The sequence below is a fragment of the Polypterus senegalus genome, chromosome 17 (assembly GCF_016835505.1).
Source record: "Polypterus senegalus isolate Bchr_013 chromosome 17, ASM1683550v1, whole genome shotgun sequence".
NCBI lineage: Eukaryota > Metazoa > Chordata > Cladistia > Polypteriformes > Polypteridae > Polypterus > Polypterus senegalus.
The window spans coordinates 60,398,842-60,419,839 of NC_053170.1; the positions used below are offsets into that span (position 1 = coordinate 60,398,842).

A 20,998-nucleotide genomic window follows, 5' to 3' on the forward strand; every position below is an offset into this window, starting at 1 on the left:
ATAAGACAATATTTATAATTAAGTCCCTTGTATATTTTATTTGCAAGGACATTTGTCCATAAAGTGTCATAAAAATGCAGGTTTCTGTAGAAATAACTATGATATGAAACCTAGGTACAGTAATGTTATACCATTATGTCTTTTTTTTGTCTCGGTAACAACTCTGCCTGAAATTTACAATGAGTCAAATTCACAGTTAAAGTATTTGCTTAATATTGCTAATAGTGTTGTTCTGATATGCGATGCATATGGTTGTTAGACTGTGCAGTCTTATGTAGCAGTAATGACATGGTACATACAGTAGCTGAAGAAAGGTGTATAACTTGGTATAAGTTTCACACAGTAGTCAAGCATGATTAAGTAGCATTTGTTTACATGCAAACTTTGCATCTTAGCATGCACTAAGCTACAAACTATTTCCTGCCTACTTGGAAGAATCTGGCCCACAATTGGGTTTTTCATAGAAGAACACAAGGAAAAACAAATGTAGCTGTGTACTCTTTTATTTTTGTGGGTTGCAGAGAATTGAATTAGGTAGAATTGAGGACAGAAAAAGAGAACATGGGGAAAATGAGTCTATATGTAATTCACTAAGGCAAGACAACCATGGAAAGCACGCCGGAAGGGGCGTGGATTCACTAAGCCGCGACAAGTGAGACACTTATGGCGCACGCAGGAAGGAGCCACGCCCACCAACTCCAAGACCATTGGATACGACGACAACTCACATAGCCACACCCACCAACTCGGACGCGACGACACAGAAAAACCGCCGTCATTTATATTCGTCTGTCGTAGAGGTCACATGCAGCTCCGACCCACGTTGACTGTTAATAGAGGCATGTTTCTCACGGAGGTGAATCGCCATATGCAGCGTGTAAAACTGTTTACGAGGGGTATCCCATGGGATCCTTAAAACGTTCCTTTACAACTGAGGTTAAAACACAATGAAGTGAGCAGTCTTTAAAAAACGAGTTTTCGGTTACGATGCACCCTTTTGAGCCAATACAGCCATGAGTCTTTTTGGGAAAGATGCAACAAGTTTTTCACACCTGGATTTGGGGATCCTCTGCCATTCCTCCTTGCAGATCCTCTCCAGTTCTGTCAGGTTGGATGGTAAACGTTGGTGGACAGCCATTTTTAGGTCTCTCCAGAGATGCTCAATTGGGTTTAAGTCAGGGCTCTGGTTAGGCCATTCAAGAACAGTCACAGAGTTGTTGTGAAGCCACTCCTTCGTTATTTTAGCTGTGTGCTTAGGGTCATTGTCTTGTTGGAAGGTAAACCTTCGGCCCAGTCTGAGGTCCTTAGCACTCTGGAGAAGGTTTTTGTCCAGGATATCCCTGTACTTGGCCGCATTCATATTTCCCTCGATTGCAACCAGTCGTCCTGTCCCTGCAGCTGAGGAGAGGCTTCCAACAGGCCACTCTGCCATAAAGCCCTGACTGGTGGCGGGCTGCAGTGATGGATGACTTTTTACAACTTTCTCCCATCTCTTTAATGCATCTCTGGAGCTCAGCCAAAGTGATCTTTGGGTTCTTCTTTGCCTCTCTCACCAAGGCTCTTCTACTCCGGTTGCTTAGCTTGGCAGGACGGCCAATTCTAGGAAGGGTTCTGGTCGTCCCAAACATCTTCCATTTAAGAATTATGGAGGCCACTGTGCTCTTGGGAACCTTAAGTGCAGCAGAAATTTCTTTGTAACCTTGGCCAGATCTGTGCCTTGCCACAATTCTGTCTCTGAGTGCAGCGGAAGTGCAACAATGATGTTTTTAATGTCCCGTTTTTTGTCACACTTTAAATCTGGCTTATTTTAAAACCTACATATATATGGTTGGTATCATTCTTTTCAGAATGTTTCGAACTTTAATGTTAGATTTTCAGATACTTATTCTGTTTTTAAATTATAACCAACAAAATATCAAGAACTCACGTCTCGCGAGACAGGACTTTGTGCCAAAAGATTTAACCACACCCAAGGCCAAAAATAAAACACAAGCAGTAGGACAGCTGCTGTACAGGCTTTAAAATTTTCGAACCGCCACACAAGATCAGATCATGCAGGCAGGCCAGCAGCTGATTGAGCAAACAGGAGGTAAAAATAAACTGTATTTGTTTCCCATTGTATCCTTGTTTAAGAGGGGGTTTCAGAGGACAACACAAGCGGCAGAGACCCGAAGTGGCTGGCGAGCAAAGCGAGCAGAGGGATCCCCTAGTCAATATATATTATGAGACAACCAACTGGTATATATCTGGTTATGCGGGAGAGTTACTAATATGCTTTGGGCGTATTTGTGGTTAATTGTAGAATTTACATGAGTGCTGAACTGGGTAATTAAAAGACAAAATTGGGCACCAAACTGAGCAAAGGACACCACAGCTTTCTTAAGAGAATTCTTATTAAAGATAACCATTGTTGTACTACTGTGTAATGTAATAATTGCCCTTTTAAAATCATCTTCACTTCAGTAAAGTATAATAAATCCAATCTATGAGTTTTTCTTAGTTTTAATATTGTCTATTCAAATTATACGATTGTAAGCTCTTATTTTTTTATAATTTTTTTATTTTATTTTATTATTCTTCACTTTGCAGTTGAAGTGCCTCATCTACTGCTTTTAGTTATCCCAGTAGGAGAGGCACAGGTTATGTCATGCATGTGACTCTGGCTGAAATTATGTGTTGATCAAAGGCATGATTGCATTTCCATGATTCATTATTCTGTAGTGCAGTGCCTTAGAAAAAATATTGTGTGAGTGCTGTTTAAAAATAAAATAAACATATTGTGTTCTCTAGACAAAGCCTTGAACCTTTTCATTATTATAAAATGTATGTTTACTTTTGGTACTTGAGTACTTTTGACATACATTTTTTACTTTTACTCAAGTACTGAAATAATTCTTATTTCGGCAAAGGTAAAAATTTGAAGATCGACAACTTTTACTCTGTCATATTCTGAGTACTTTTTGCAACTGCACCCTACGTACCACATGCTATGAGATGAGTGTCCTGTGACTGGCCAGTTCACCTGGTGGCACTTTTGTACATGTCAGGGAGACACCTACCATGTCACATTTTGAAAAAAGCAGAAGACAAGATAAAAAAGATATAAAGATGCTTCCCCTTTGCCACTCACTGTGATAGGTAGAAACAAAATCAGTCTGAAATCAGTAACAAGTGCCTTTGTAGTGTATATGTGTCTTCCACTGCTTCAGACATTGTAACTGCATTGTTACACTTCAGGGCATGTTAGCCAACTCTTGTTTTTGCCATAGAACCTCAATGTTCCCAAAAGCTAGGTTCATTTTAAATTTCTTTACAAGAGAAACTATGTGGCATTTATTATTTATACACCCCCTGAGCAAATTATTAGGAATGCCACTATACCTTCTTACCAATGCAATAATCTAATCAGCCAATCGTGGCAGCAGCAAAATGAATTAAATCTTGCCGATACAGGTCTGGAGCTTGAGGTAATGTTCACATCAGACACAAAAATTGAAAAAAAGGGGGTTTTTCATGATTTTGACTGTGGCATGATTGTTGGTGCCAGAGAGGGTAGTTTGAGTTTTTCTGTAACTGCTAATCTAGAATTTACTCAGAATTGGGCTAAAAACAAAAAAGTTCCAGTGAGTGGCACTTGTGTGGAGAGAAATGCCTTGTTGATGAGAAAGGTCAGGAGAAAATGGCCAGAGTGGTTTGAGCTGACAGAAAGACCATGGTAACTCAGATAACCACGCTATCACTGTGGTGAGCAGAACAGGATCTCAGAATGCACAGTACTTCAGCCTTTGAGGCAGATGGGCTACAACAATAGAAGACCACATTGGATTCCATCTCTGTTAGCCAAGAACAGAAAGCTGAAGCTAACATGGGCCCAGGCTCCCAAAACTGGACAGTTGAAGGCTGGAAAAATGTAGCCTGGTCAAGTGCATCTTGATTTCTGCTGAGGCACAGAAATGGTAGTGTCAGAGTTTGATGCCAATAGCATTAGCTCATACACCTAACACGGCAGTCCAGGTTGGTAGTGTAATGGTGTTAGTGAATGTTTTCTTGATACACTTTGGGCCTGCTAATACCAATCAATCATTGCTTGAAGGACATAGCCTTTTTACTATGTAGTTTTGCTGACTACGTGTATCCTTTCATGGCCACAATTTACCTGTCTTCTAATAGCTACTTCCAGCATGATAATGCATAATGTAACACAACAAAAATCTCATACTAGTCTGAGTATGACTATGGCTTCAGTATTCTTCAATGGCCTTCCAAGTTAACGAATCTAAATCTGATAGAAAACCTTTGGGATGTGGTAGAACGGAGATTTGCAGTTTTGGTGTGCTGCTAATGAAATCTGCATAAACTGTGTGATGCACTTACATCAACATTGACCAGAATCACAAAGGAATGTTTCCAGCATCTTGTGGAATCCATCCCATGCAGAACTGAGGCTGTTTTAAAAGCAGAAGGAGGCACTTTTCAGTATACGAGGTGTGGCAGAAAAGTAATGAGACTGGCAACACTGCAAGCGATCTGGCAACGCTGCGCTGTTGTCCTTGATAGAGCACGTATCAGTACCCTCCCATAGCTCAGTGCGAGTTTCAACTCCTTCCGTTAACTACGTGATTTTTGTGACTGCTATTAGCGAAGTTGTGTTTTTGGTTGTGCGTCACGCAAAATGGAACAGTGGAATTTGGAGCAACGTTGTGCCATTAAACGGCAAGTGTGACATTTGAAAAGTTAAAAAAGGCCTATGGGGAACATTCTTTATCCCGAGCTCAAGTTTTTCGCTGGCACAAATCATTTTTGGAAGGCAGAAAACACGTTGAAGATGAAAACCGTTCAGGGAGGACTGAAAACCAATGAAAACATCGAACGTGTGAACACTCTTGTGAGATCAGACCGTCGTTTAACATTAAGAATGTTGAGTGAACAATTAAATTTGAACAGATTTACCGTTCATCAAATTTTGACTGAACATTTGCACATGCGAAAGGTCTGTGCCAAAATGGTGCCGAAAAACTGCCCTCTCCATAACAGAATTTTTGACCTCAAAAGGCATTCCTGTGGTTCCCCAGCCCCCTTATTCACCTGACCTCAGTCCGTGTGACTTTTTTCTTTTTCCTAAACTGAACAATGTCCTCAAAGGACGTCATTTCGGGACTTTAGAAAACATCCAAAAGAGTGTAACCATACCGGTTGAAGACTTCCAGCGCTGCTACCAACAGTGGGAACAACGTCTCCATCGGTGTGTAGCTGCCCAAGGGAATTACTTTGAAGGGGATAACATTGATGTTTGAAAAAAATAAAAACTTTGGTAAATAAAAAAATCGGTCTCATTACTTTTCTGCCACACCTCGTATGTATAGTGCTCATTGTAATTTCTTAGTGGGTGTATATTTGTATTACAAAGTATTTATTATTTTTGTATTCAAGGTTAATTCAGATTTTTAAATTATTTTTTAACAGATTTGCGTAAGGTATCATTTGTTTTTTAGAGGAGAGACGTCAACAGATGTGGACAAATTTGTTGGTACCCCTCAACAAAACAAGAAGAACCCAAATTGTCTTTGAAATAGCTTGAAACTAACAGAAGTAATTGGCAACCATCATTGTTTATTCCCTATTTAACAAAAATCAGACTTTGGTTTTGAGTTTTGATTCAGCAGAATACTTGAAATAATAACATAAATAAAATGCCATGTACAAAAAATGATGGGACCCTTAACCTAATATTTTGTTGCACAAACTGTAGAGGCAATCACTGAAAACAAGCGATTCCTACAGCTCTCAATGAGACTTCTGCACTTGCCAACAGGTAGTTTGGCCCACTCTACCTGAGCAAACCGCTCCAGCTGTTTCTGGATTGAAGAGGACCTTCTCCAGACTGCAGGCTTCAGTTCTTTCCAAAGATGTTCAATAAAATTCAAATTAGAGGTCATGAAGGCCACTTCACTTCAATAGTCCAATGTTTTGTTCTTAGCAATTCTTGAGCACTTTTTGGTGTGTTTTGAATCATTATCTTGTTGGAGGATCCATGACCTGCAACTGAGACAGAGATTTCTGGGACTGGGCAGTACATTTTGCTCTAGATTACATTGATAGTCTTGATATTTCATTGTTCTCCACACAGACTCAAGGCTACAGTCCCATGGACCTTAAACATGTTAAAAATATTTGCAACTATTGTTGCAGGAACATCAGACTGCTTGGAGATGTTGTTATAGTCTTTGCCTTTAACATGCTTGTCTATAATTTTCTTTGTGATCTCCTCAGACAACTCTCCCCTTGCTTTCTCTTGTCTGTGTGTGACACACAATAATACCAAACAGCAGAATGAGTACTTTTCTATGATTATGAGATGTGCGATACTAATTAAAGAAAACAGCTAGTTTAAAAAAAAAAAAAAACAATCCAGTTATTTATGATCTTTTCTGGGGGTAACAACAAATGTGTCCCAGGCCATTTTAGAATATCTTTATAGAACAAGCAGTACTTTATCTCTTATCACGCATGCTTTGCTTTACTGGATGACATATCAAAGGCATGTAGGCATACATGGGACAAGTGCTTTTCATTTAATCACTTGACAGGAGGCTTTAACAAATTTGTCCATGTCTGCAAATATACTTTTGATTTAAATATTTGTTTCCAGTATTGTTATTACTCAAAAAAAAAAAAGTCAAAATTTTGGAGATGCAATTCATCTTTAATAAGCGTGTTTTAGGCAAGATTCACTTGTTTTTAGCAAAAAGTTAATAGAAATTGCCCAAAAACTGTAATACTAAATAGACCATGCAAACAAATATCGACGTATTTTTGAACAGGGAGGTGTCTTTTGAATCCTACCCCAATCAAATGCAATAATGCAGTAATATCATGGACAAATATTCACTATTTATCTTTAGGTTTAACTTCTATCTGTGAATCATTAAGTAAAATTAAGCATGCAGATTACATCATCATGTATACTTTTATGTTTACCTCTCCCCTTCCCCTTTCTCATTTCAGAAGCAGCAGCCCGATCAGCTAAACAAGCAAAAACAGAAGAAAATGAATTGGTTAGCATTGAACATTTTGAAAAGATCCTACCACAACTGGTATGTTATATTTTCCTGTTTTCACTTTACTGGTTACTTCCTTGGAGTTAAATAACATCTTCACATATAATTAAAATTAGGGATTCTCAGATCAGGTTTTTTCATCGTCGATACTGATTACCTATTTCATGTTACTGAATTGTCCGATTAACAATTTTTTACATTTTTTTTTCTTTATCCTTTTAAAAAATGTTGCACAAAGCTCTCAAATAACCAGATATATAGAAGCCTTAGGCTCTTTATTTAACTGTTAACTTTGGTAGTACAGACCACAGATGTTACCTGTTCATTTTTATTGACAAAGTGAAATTCTGAGTGCTTATTGTTCAATGACCTTAAAAATACTAAAATGAAATTAACTTTAAAATACTACTTTTTAACTAATAAAATATGTACAGAACATATGTATCTATAATACATATGCCATAAAATACTTATGGCATAAAAGAACAACATTCCTTAATTAATATTAATTCTTTATCTAAATGATTTAAATATTAAGATATAACACATTTGCCTTACATTTGTGGAAGTGTTAGTTATTAAGTTCAGTGTTCTGTATTAAATGTTTTTTATAATAGGGCACAGTTGTAGGAAGCACTGTAGTCTCTTAATTTTCAAAGCGTATAAATGCATATATATTTACAATTAAGCAGTATTTAATTGGCTATATCAATTAATTGACTGTGTGAAAATACACATGCACACACACACACACATTACCTTTTCACCATTTTAGGTCATTCATTGCAATTGACCTGATTAAATTTGAAGAAACAGCAGAAAAACCGATGTGCTCTTACATCAAAAAATTTAAAAAATAAAATTGCTTTAAAATTTTAAAACTAAAATTTATAAGAATTTGTACTACCTTAGAGTAGGACATAAGAAGTATTTACGAAGCATCCTTCTCACTATTCCAGCAATGAGTATGAGGCTATGTATGAGAATTAATGATGTCATAATTGCTGTGCTCCTTCATGCAAGGTTATGGTAGCTGAGCTGCCTGTGTGTATTTTTTTTCTTTTTTGCAGTGAACTTCCTGTAGAGTAAGCAAAGAGAAAGTCTAGGGATTTTTACCAGAGAGCAAGAAAAGACTGGAATCTTAGCCCTTATGTTAAATACAGTAGAGTAATAAACTAAGAATATGGAATTTTAGAAGTCGTCTTGTGCAGTTAAACATCATGAAATGCTAATATTATGAATTCAGACATTTTTATTTTGTCTTTTAATTAAAATGGAGATAGTTTGTCTAAATTTGGACATGGAGCTTTTGTTAAGTACAGCAGTTTACATTTTTAATTGGAAAAAGAAAATATAAAGGAGAATTTGAAACTGCTGCTTGAAATTGGCTTGTTAGCTTAACAGCAAAATTTGCCTTTTACTTATAAGCATGTTGACCATGTTAGCCTTGTGTCTTCCTAATAAACATTGATTTCATACATTTGTGGCTATTTTAAAGGTTTGTACTGTGTTTATTATTTGTTTGTCCATATTTATAATTACACCTCAAGAATTACAAATGTTAAGCTAGTACACTGAAGGGAAAAAAACAACTGTATACATATGGTAAATATATATTTTAACAGCAAAAAAGCTGTAGTGTAAATAATGATTTTAAATGATTAAAGCCTATAATTGCATATATAAATCTACATTTAAACTGTTTTTAATTAGCAACATCGATTAATTGTGGGTTTTTTTTCTGTCAGAGAAATTGTAAAAGCTACATTTTTATTTAAGCCTGGTATCAGATAGGCACATTACAGAAGAAGTTTAAAAAAATATGACAGCTTGTAATTATATGAAGCATTTATTTTCTTTTATTCCATATGCATTATGAATAAATATTTTGTACATATTTTATTAGTTATAGTATTATTTTAAGGAAATTTTAGTATTTTTATTGTCACTGAAAAATATGTCTTCAGAATTTAATTTTGTTAATGAAAAATGAACAGTTAACACCTGTGATCTATACTTTAATTCTAAAAGTTAACACTTTAATATATAACAACAAATCTGTGCATCTGGTTTTGCAGGAGCTTTATGTAAAATGTTTATTAAAGGATAAAGAAGAATCAGTCAGTAATATGAATTTGGTTATCGGTATCGGCCTTAAAAAAACTTGATCGGAGCATCTCTAATAGTAATAATGATATCTAAAGTACAGTAGTACAAGAAGAAGGGGGAGGAAAACATAATAAAAAAGGATATTGCTCTAAGCTGTAAGTAATTGCTGCCATTTTACAAAAACACCAAGAATAATACTATAACAAGCACTAAAGATGGAAAGACAGAGACACACACAACAAATTAGAATGAAGCCTGATAAACAGACACATTTATTTAACAATGAATAATTTGCAGCTTCATACTTTCAACAGATTTACTAATTCCCTGTTAAGGCCACAGGGAATGCCTCCTAAAATAACAATTACTTATACTGGCCACCAGAAGTGGGCACCTTGAGTCATATGATGTGATTTGTGTTGGACTGGAATCTTAGTATTAGTGATATGTGACTTGCCTGACAATATTTTTAAAAATGGCTTGACTTGACTTAGACTACAGTAGAGTCTCGCTTATCTGACATAAACGGGCCGGCAGAATGTCCGATAAGCGAAAATGTCGGATAATGGGAGGTGTTAAGAAAAAGCCTATTAAACGTCAAACTGTGTTATAATTTTACACATTACGAACCTAATACAGTGGAACCTCGGTTCACGAACGTCTCTGGACACGTACAGATCGGGTTATGGCCAAAAAGTTCACCAAACTTTTGCATCTGTTCACGACCACACACTAGGAATACAAACGAGCCAGTTTCCCTTTCGGTTTGTGCGTGCCAATGATTTCCGCATGTGTTCAGTCCCTCCCGCTGTGCATTCCCTGTGCAGCAAGAGAGAAAGAGCGCGAGAGAGAGAGAGAGAGAGACACAGGCGTGCCTGCACACACACATGTGAGAGAGACACAGGTACACACACACACACACACGCGAGTGAGAGAGACACACGCGCACACACACCAGAGAGGGCTGGCCACATAATCCAGTGTAATCATGTTTTACAACAAAACAACAGAAAAATTTAACTGAAAAAATGAATTTAGCAACTAAAACTAGACTACGCTCACGCTCGCAACTTGCAGTTCTTGTTGCCGATTGATGCATTTGTTTGTTTTTTTTTGCGGTGGGACGTCGGATAATACGGAATGTTGGATAAGCGAAGGTTGGATAAGCGAGAATATTTATTTTATATACTTAGAGCATATTGATAACTTGCAACTTGACTCTGACTTAAAATAAATTACTTACAAAGTCTCACATTATAGCACTGTTCGGCATCACATGCTGCTGGCCGTTACTGTTATTTGTTGAACTGTGCTCCCTCCTTTGTCTTATCATTTATTAACACAACCTTTTAGTCACGTCCCACACTCACAGTGATGTTATAAATGTCCAAGAAGCTCACGTACAGCAACCCTTGTGTTTCATTTAGGCACCCCTTTATCTCTTCTTTCAGTCACATCCAAGACGGATATCTTTAAGATATACAAACCCCTGAGTCTGGTTAGTTATGGTACATAGCAATCTGAATCTCTGTCTACCTGCATCTCTTGTCATGATCCGACCCTGAAAATCACTCACCTTTTTACAAGAAGGTACGTCCAGTAAAAGCCTTTAAAAAGCTCGCCCTTGTCATTTTTGTGCATGTGCTGAGTTGTTTAAGCTCTCTGTAGCCGTGTTGCACAAACAGCACAGACTAGGAAGAAAAGTAAAAACGTGAATCCATAAAGCGGGACAGACTGCAAGAGAATCACCAAGACAGCTAAAGAAACGTTCTCGCAGAACTATCCTATGGCAACTTAGTAAAAGGGCAATTCCACGTTGCCTAATGGACTGCAAAATATTGCTCTGCACCTGCTAAGTAAAGGGATGTTCGTGCCAGGGATCAAAGGGAGGATCTCAGGGCAACTTGGTTGAAAACCAGAATTCACACCACGACTCGGAGCCCAGAATCTCCTTGGCATTATTGTCAAATCAACTCTGCCTACTGACATGTTGAAGTGCAGTAAGGCACTGTATATTGATGCTCTGCTTTCCAATATAGATTGGCGTCTCTTGTAGTGAAAAATAAACAGGGGTGTTAGCAGCATTTCACGTTGCCATAAATAACAAGAAAGTCAGTTCAGGCAGGACCAGACTCGGATCTGATTGCATTAAGTGCTGCAGCTTCATTCACATTGCCTCTCCTAAATCACCTGAAATTGGAAGTTATCTTCAGGTCTAGCTCACTTCACAATCACTTAATTCAATTTATACAGCCTAAAATCCACAGTTGCTGACATGGAGAAAGGGCGCAAAATCGATGCTGCTTCTGTTGCCAGTTCAAAACACGCACACTATTCCAGCTGATCTGCTAGCAGCTCTGTAACCAGAGCTCATCCGTTGGCTGAAGCTGCGTGTGTATACACATCATTCGCAGAGAAAGAGCTAGAATGGAGGCAGTTAGGCTTGCATTTTAGGCAGCACTAGAGGCTCTTCAGTCCAAAAAAGAAGCAGCTGTTGTAGCAGCTGAGACTGAAATATTAAAAGCCAGGACAGATCTCCTGAATGATGAGATATGCAGCTTGATGAACAGCCTGAGAACTACAGGATGTGGCAATCATCCTTTATGAACGCTACCCAAGGGTTATACCTGACTGCTAGTGAGGAGCTGGAACTATTAATAAAACGCCTGGGAAATTATTCAGCAGAACAGAGCTGTTCATATAAATAATCCAAGGGTAGCTCTTAAAGAGGTCTGGGATAGACTGGCAGAATATTATGCTGCCCCAGAAGTGACAGAAAGTGTTCTGTTTAAGAAATTAGAAAACTTCTCATGCATATCCAGCAAAGATCATGAAGTTGCTGTCTGCAAAGGAAAAATATAAAGGTTTCAGAGAAAAGCCCTTAGAGGAACGCAATACCAATCTTAAAGAGAATTGTATATATTTTTGGTGCTGCACTTCATCTTCTTACTTAGCAAAAAATTGTAAATTGGAGCTGAAGTGCAAGGAGCGTGAGAATGACAGACAGACAGTGCAGTGATGCATCCAGGCCCTGCACCCTTGTCATCAAAACATGATGCACAGGAGTCCAAACATTAGGCTAATTTAGAGGATGACCTCAGCAGCTCACCAGCTGTGTCTTCTCACTGCACTGAAGTAGACGACCAGGGTCTGCAGGTATGCTCATGCTCAAAGATCTCAAAGATATGTCTTGTTAAAGTGTATCTACAAGGGCAGCCTGATAACACAGTTAAAATATATGCCATTCTAGACTATTCTACAACCACTCACTGGTGAGAACTGAATTCTTTGATATGTTTAAAATCCAAAAGTAGCTCATTTGCATACTCGCGACAAACCTGTCCTGGAGCCATGGAGGCAAGTGGAAGGAAAGCAGTTGCTTTCCAAACAGAGGCTGTGAATGGAGGAGCAAGCGTAGCCCTGTCTCCACTTATTGAATGCTCTGAAATACCTACACCAGAGGCATCACTTCACCATCCCCACTTAAAGTCTGTGGCAGTTCACATCCCAGAATTGCATACTAATGCTCACATTCTGCTGTTGCTTAGAAGAGACCTCATCAGAGTGCAGAAAGTGAGGCAGCAAATTAATGGCCCTCACAATGCACCCTTTGCTTAAAGACTAGACCTAGGCTGGGTTGTAGGTGAAGTTAACCTCAGAAATGCACACAAGCTAAGTACTTTCAAGATCAGTTTTCAGGAAAATGGGCAACCTTCACTTTTCACTCCTTGCTACAGCCACGTTCACTCAAGAGAGAGGGTTATTTACTGTGGGGAGCCAACACCAGACACCTCTTTAATCAAGTCTGTATGTATTTAAGTACTGGGCAAGTCGGTGTTTGGTAAAACTGAAGATGACAGTAAGTGTGCCCTCTGTATTCTTTAAGTCTAAAAGGAACTTAGTAGAGATGAGGCAAATAGCTGGGTTGCTCCACTACCTTTCAAATCTCCCAGAACTCTTTTCCCAGGTAAACGAAAACAGGCTTTTTCTCACCTTGTCTGTCTACAGCACTCTTTACACAGAACACCCGAGATGAAAGAGCAGTTCACCAACTTTATGGGGAAAATGTTTTAGAATGTACATGCAGAACAATCCCATCCACGTTAAAAGCCTTCAAAAAAGCTCATCCTTGTCGTTTTTATGTGGATGTGCTGAGTTGTTTAAGTTATCTAAAGCCGCGCTGCACAAATTGTGCAGAGTGGTCAGAAAAAGCCCCATAATTATTATTTTTCAAATTGCATTCTTTTAATTTATATTCCCTTAGTATACTCAATGTGCTCCATACCTGCATAAGTCATTAGGTCTAATCAGCTTGTTGAAGGAAAACAGAAATAGAAGTATTAGCACTGGGATTATCGATTTCAGTATTGTCAAACTTTGTAATTTTAGGATTCATAAAAGTAGTTACATTTGCTAGAGAGTTGACTCTAGATACTGTGATTAATGTGTCATTTTTCCAATTAATGTACCACTTTAGCTGCTGAACCCTTTGCTTGTCTCCTCAGTTACATGTCAACTCTGCTTAACCCATTTGCACAGGTCCTCTTTAAATCTGATCCGTAATGTACTTGTTTTTCCCGTCTCCATGAACTGACATTTTATGTGAGGATCTATCTCACCACTAAGTCACGCAAAGAGATTCTACAGAAAAGCATCATAAGTGCTTTATCAAATATAGTAAATGATGCCCTGTAAATGCTGTGCAAGGCTACCGGTGTTGTGGCCAACATCCAAGCCCTGTTTGTAGCTCACAGCTGTGAGTTTCTTTTGTTTTTTTTGTCTTTTTTTTAAGAAGTGCTGAGACATTACAGTATGTTACCTGAGTCACATGTATTAGACAATATTTAGATGGTTAAGAGGTTTAATGTGCCTAACTTAAACTAAGTGATATCAGACTTAAAATTACTTTAACTCATTGCCTACATGCCCAGATGGTGGTGAACCTTGTTCTGTTTTATTGTAACATGATAACTTTGATTTGTTTCATAAAAGATTAGGAAATATTGCCTACTAAAAACAAACATTGCTTAAGCTGAAATACGATGATAGATGTATTGCTGGAGTTCAGCCGAACCACTACTCGGATATCTGTGATGGTCACAATAGTTTAACGGATTCATTCTCACTGTTCATAGTGGCAGTGCCTTCATCCAGTTACCTTATTGAGCAGGTGTTTAGTCATGGAGGGGTTATAATATGGGCACATTCTTTACAAATAAGTGATAAAACTTCATTTTATGCCAGTGCAATTCATTCTGTGTAATATGGAATTGCTGAAACAGTCAATTAATAAAAATGCAAGATTGTTTAAATAAATTATTTTAAAATGAGACTGTATTATGTAACTATACTCTGAAACGAGTGGAAAGGTGGCACACTGGTACCACTGCTGCCTTGCCAGGGTTCATGTCCTGGGTACTCCCTTCATGAAGTTTTCATATTCTTCCTGTGCCTGCTTCCTCGCACAATCCAAAGACATGCAGGTACAGTTGATTGGTGATGCTAACGTAGCCTTAGTGTATCTGTGTGTGCGTATACATACACCCTGCGATGGACTAGCACCCTGTCCAGGGATCGTTCGTACCTTGCGTCCTACGTATACTGGGATATGTTCCTGCTTTCCTGCGACTAGGCTCAGGGTATAGTGGGTTTGAAAAGTGGATTGATAGATACTCTGAAATGCCATAGCCTTTCAAAATGCATTTTCTTTATATACTTTGTATATTAGATAGGAACATGAGTGAAAAGTGTTTAAACGTGTAACAGATTTGACAATGAAAATTGCTTCAGAAAAAAAATACTGTATATAAGCCTCACCCTCTCCTACTATTGCCCTATATCACGATCTCTTGTTAGCTTAAATATTGGTATACATCACATATTACCATAATTAGAATCACTGCAGGTAATGGTAAAATGTTTAAGAACATCTTAATCTTCTAATCTATCACTTGACTTGCTTGAATAAAAAAAATGACGACTTGTTTGAATGTAATCCTTATAATTTGAAACTTGATGGTCAGGACTTGAAAGTTACTGGAGACTTGCTTATGCAGGCATTAATCAAATGTGTTGCTGGCCATGGCTATTTCAGAACTGTTTCTGAAATCATGTCCACTCTTCCAGTGTTATCAATCATCTTCCAGAGGCACATGTAGGGTTTTCATTATACCAAAATCTCCAACTTGATATGATAATAAGAAAAAGATTGGAATTCAATACTATTTTCAATACCCAATACAGTATATTATGCAACTCAATAACAAAAAAAATTTTTGAACCACCTACACCTGAACACCAGCAAAACCAAGGAGCTGGTGGTGGATTTTAGGAGGCCCAGGCCCCTCATGGACCCCGTGAGCATCAGAGGTGACTGTGTGCAGAGGATACAGACCTATAAATACCTGGGAGTGCAGCTGGATGATAAATTGGACTGGACTGCCAATATTGATTCTTTGTGCAAGAGAGGACAGAGCCAATTATAATTCCTTGGAAGGCTGGCGTCCTTCAACATCTGCAATAAGATGCTGCAGATGTTCTATCAGACCGTTGTGGCAAGCACCCTCTTCTACGCAGTGGTGTGCTGGGTAGGCAGCATAAAGAAGAGGGACGCCTCACGCCTGGCTAACTGGTGAGGAAGGCAGGCACTATTGTAGGCACGGAGCTGGATAGTTTCACATCTGTGGCGGAGCAACGGGCGCTGAGCAGGCTCCTGTCAATCATGGAGAATCCACTGTACAGTATCATCTCCAGACAGAGGAGCAGCTTCAGCGACAGACTGCTGTCACCGTCCTGCTCCACTGACAGACTGAGGAGATCGTTCCTTCCCTACACTATGCAACTCTTCAGTGCCACCCGGGGGGGTAAATGTTAACATTATACAAGATTATATAGAAGGTTACACCAGCCTCGCACTCTACACCATGCATTTTTTAACGTGCACTGCATTTTTATCACTCTTTAGTTAATATTGTTTTTATCAGTATGCTGCTGCTGGAGTATGTGAATTTCCCCTTGGGGATTAATAAAGCATCTATGTATCTATCTATCTACTCACATTTAAGTTCTCCTGTGGATAAGTCAGGTCTTGATTTTACCGTATAATTTGCAGTATTTTATAATGTTGGTCGTATAAGTCGAATGCGGAAAACTCACGCTATTGATCCAAGAGATTATGATATTCTAAAGCCCACCTGAGAGAGTAACCACGGAGCACACTGCCTTTTTTTTTTTTTTTCTATGTATTGTGCCTACGTGACCCAATACCCAAACTATTCCGATGCAACAGTTGCACTGTTTTGTGTTTTTAGTATCTCACACCCTCATACACATTTATTGTAAGAGCATCCCTTATGCACAATGGAGTGTTCGGTCAGAAGAAAATATGAAGCTGGTTTTTAATTAAAAGTCATTGAAGTGGCAAAAGAAATTGGTAACTGTGCTGCTGCAACAAAATTCAATGTGTCTGAGAAACTGGTAAGAGATTGGAGGAAGCAAGAGAATGTAAAAAAAAAAAAATTAAGTGTCGTATTTTTGAACAGGCATATAAGTCGGGGTCTGATTTTATGATCAATTTTTCAGGTTTCCACACCCGACTTACATGCAAATATATACTGTAATCATATTTGAAAATGTTATCCTTTCCTCAGTTAAAATGTATGTTTGTTTGATAAAGTATTTCTTTATTTTAAACATTACACATTCAGTAGTACCAGAGAGAAAAGGATATATTCAGCAGAATATTTAATGTACAGTTGAACTAAAGTGCTTATTTGTGATTTTATTCCTCAACTACTGTATTGTGATTTTTTTTTTTTTTTTAACAGCTTTTAGACTTTTAGCATGGAGTTCTCTATTAGAAGACACTTATTCCCTAGTTCTCTTAAGAGGTTTCTTCTCTTCGATGGATGTCTTCACCATTTCAAGAAATGAAAAATGCTGGGAGCAACAACAAACTTCACCTACTAAGAGTCTCCAAGAATTGTAACACCATGTGTAATATTTAATTCTGAAATTCTAGTTTTATGTGCAATTTGTATTTTTTTTTTTACTCTCTTGTAACTTTAAATGAATAGTGTCATAAAATTATGTTGTAATTATCTAATGTCTTTTTATTAAAATTAAAAAATGTTATTTTCTCAGCTTCTAAGCACAGGTCTCTGATCTCTCTTACTTCCCTTAAACAATCATATCTATTAGAAGTTAATTGACATGCTGGTTGTGAAACTGGATGGGTCAAAAACAGGCATGGGGTCCCCCACAACTGAGGTTGGAAACCACTGCTCTGTTAAAGAAGTCCAGAATGATTAAATTACAGATATGCAGGAGCATTTAAATTTCAGAGATGAGGAAATTTCCTCTTGATCTTTGCTTTTTTCCCCCTGATTAACATGAAGTTGTCAACACTCTGCCCTGTCCTAATTTTTTTTCAAGATAGTCGAGAGAGAGAGAGAGAGAGAGAATGTCTATAGGATATCCTACATCTACCTGAGGTCTTCCCCCAGTGATCAACCCCCATGATGTATTCTGAAAACTTACCTAGACCCACGGTTTTCAAACTGTGGTACGCGTACCACTGGTGGTACTTCAAGTCATGCCAAGTGGTACTCGTGTGGTCCTTTATTTTCCGCGAATCGATGTTGCTAGAATGCCAATATGTTGCATATAATCATATATAGTATAAGTATACTACTGTAAATGCGTGGAAGACTCCAAGCCTGCTTTTATTAGCGCGGGCACCCATTTCCAGAAAACCCGTTACCTACTCACGTCTTTGGTCCAAAATTGGAATAGCACAGAAATAGACAACAAGTTTCGTCCAGCCGGTGAATCACCAGAAGCTGGAGCAAATGGATTATTATGCCCCAGGCGCCCAAGCTTAAACCCTCGCAGGTCTTATCTCAAGTCTACCCTTTCTTAAAGTGGATTGTGAAATGACCTTTTCGTGTCTGTTTCTTTGAACAAACGAAAAAATTTGGGGGGAATTGACAACTGGCTTCTCAGCAGTCTCGTTTCTTCAGTTTGATTTATGGTTTGTCTCAAGGAAGGTGGTGTGTTTCCGATCTGCGTGCAAAGTGATTTACCCGCCGTTTACCCATTTTACCATGTTGTGTCCTGCACAGTTCTTTCAAGATGGACAAATTCGTTATCAGAAAAGTGTCAACATCTGTGCAAGAATCACAGAGGCGGTTCGAACAGCAAAGTTTCTGGTGCTACCGAAACAACATTTCCACCAAATGCTGAGCGACGAGATACACCGAAAGAACCACCAAAAAAGAAAATAAAGACAGCCCAACCAAATCGCAAGTAAAGCGAAGACTATTTGCAATGGGGGTTTTATTACATTGAAAGAAACACTCATCAGCAGCCTGTGTGCGTTATCTGCATTGAGGTACTGTCGAACCAGTGTATGAAACCATCCTTAAGAAACATTTTACAACTAAGCACAAAGATCACAACAGAAAGCCGTTGTTGTTTTTTGTCAGGAGTAAAGACGAATTTTTGAAGCGGCAGACAGTGTTCAGAAAAACAACAAGTGTGCCTGACAAGTGTTTGCAGGCATCATATGCTCTGTCATTGCTAGCAGCAAAACAAAATAAACCCCATACTGTCGTTGAGAAACTTGTGCTTCCTTCAGCAATAGAAATCATATCAATCATGTTCAACGACAAAATGGCCAGCGTTTTGAAAAGTATCCCATGTTCTGATAACACCGTGCAAAGGACAATCAAAGATATATCAGGGGATTTGATACAACAGGTGGTTGAGAAGATAATTGCAGCTAAGGAGTTTTCGATGCAGTTGGATGAAAGCACAGATATTTCAGATGAAGCCCAGTTGGTCGTTTTTGTTTGTGTTCCAGATTGTGAAGATATTATCGAACATATTTTGCTTTGTCGACCTTTACCTGAGAGAACAACTGGTGAGGAAATTTTCAAACATATCGATGATTTCTTCCGTGAACATAATGTTCTTTGGTTTTGGTGCATTGCAATTTGTTCAGATGGAGCACCAGCAATGACAGGAAGAACAGCTGGTTTCATTGCGATAGTAAGGCAACAAAATAATTCGATAGTTTCCTCTCATTGCATCCTGCATAGACATGCGCTGGCATCGAAGAGAATGAATATGATTTTGCACGAGACCTTAAATGATGCTGTAAAAATTATTAATTACATCAAGAGCCGCCCTTTGAACACGCGGTTGTTCCATCACTTCCACCAAGGAATAGGTTCTGACCATAAGAAGTTGCTTTTCCATACAGAATTTTGATGGCTTTCAAGAGGAAAAGTTCTGATGAGGATTTTTGAGCTCCGTGATGAAGTGTATCTCTTCCTGAAAGATTTGTCATCCCATGCAGATAAGTTTGAAGATGTGTCATGGGTTTGCAGCCTTGGTTACCTTGCAGACATTTTTAAAAAATTAAACGAACTGAACGTGTCTCTCCAGGGATACGGACACAACATTTTTACAATGGAAGAGAAAGTTTCAGCTTTTCATAAGAAACTTTATTTCTGGATGAATCGGGTCGCAAATGGAAACTTGGAAATGTTTCCAATTCTCTCAGAAATTCTAGCAATGAACGCTGCCGTCGATACGAGGGAAATACAGAAAATTATTAGCAACCATCTGAAAAAGCTCCATTCGGAATTTGTATCATATTTTTCATTCTTGACGTCAGGAAGCGACATTGGAAAGCACTGGATTACATCGCTGTTTAATATGGAGAACATTATGAGTGCCGATCTTTTCATCCAGCAGCAAGAGATATTGATAGATATGACAGAAAATCAGCATTTCCAAGAAATGTTCAAAGAAAAATCAGTGACGGTATTCTGGAGTCAAGTGAGGAAAGAGCATGATGAACTCGGTGCTAAGGCGATTAAAGCTCTGCTACCCTTCAGCTCGACATATCTATGCGAAAAGGCCTTTTCTTCCATGACAAGCATAAAGACGAAACCAAGAAATTGTTTGTATTTGGAATATGATCTGGTGGTCTCAGTAAGCACACTTTCTCCACGGATCCAGAACCTGATGGCAAAAAAAGCGTATGTTTCGCACTAAGTATGGCAGTAAGAGTGAGTAACCTTACAAGAGATAATGTATTTTGCACGTGAACAAAGTTATTAAAATTCTTCTTGTGAGCGAGAATCTGCCGTCAAATAACCACCATATGACTTTTCAGTCGTTTTACCTGTTTATACACCTCGCACTTTCTTAAAACGATTCTTTAATTAGTTTAATATCACTTTAAGGTCATAATTATAGTGATTATAGTGACTTTTTCTTCAAAACAACACGGGCGTAAATTAACGATTCATTGACAGTGGTACTTCAGTTTACTGGTCCTCGCAGAGTGGTACTTGTTCAAAAAAGTTTGAAAACCGTGGACCTAGACCACCTTAGCAGGTATCTCTCTGTTGAAAAATATCTGCAGTTATACTTTTATGAGATCCTCCTATATTTCTAAGCTAATCATCCTCTAACAAGTACAGCAACCCTTTTCAAGTATTTCATTCTCATTCCTGTTAACTTTGTTACAAATCATTCCATTGTTTTGTTAGGGATCTTTATGATTACAGCAACAGGACATCTTAACTTTAACCCTTATATTTCAAAACTAGATACACTCCATGCCTTGGCTGTGTCTTCATAACTTGTCTAAGAAAACTACAAATAGGAATGATGACAAAATGCATCATTGATACAGACTGCATGGTCTTGAGTAGGGTTCCTTCAGACTCAATGTCTCTGAACTATTGTTAAATGTGGGACAAGTACTTTCTAGAATGCATTACTCATTTGGATATTTCCACTTTATCAATCTGTTC

At 38.3% G+C, this 20,998-nt stretch overlaps 1 protein-coding gene across 1 annotated transcript in view; it reads left to right on the forward strand.

Moving 5' to 3' along the window:
- The window catches only part of cenpx (centromere protein X), a 98,302-nt gene extending 80,986 nt beyond the window's left edge, over positions 1-17,316 (forward strand). Inside the window, exons 4-5 of the mRNA XM_039740552.1 lie at positions 7,006-7,094; positions 16,994-17,316. Of these exons, the coding sequence (XP_039596486.1) occupies positions 7,006-7,094; positions 16,994-17,008 (104 nt within the window). The 3' untranslated portion in view covers positions 17,009-17,316. The remainder of the gene's footprint in view (positions 1-7,005; positions 7,095-16,993) is intronic.
- The last annotated feature ends 3,682 nt before the right edge of the window (positions 17,317-20,998 follow it).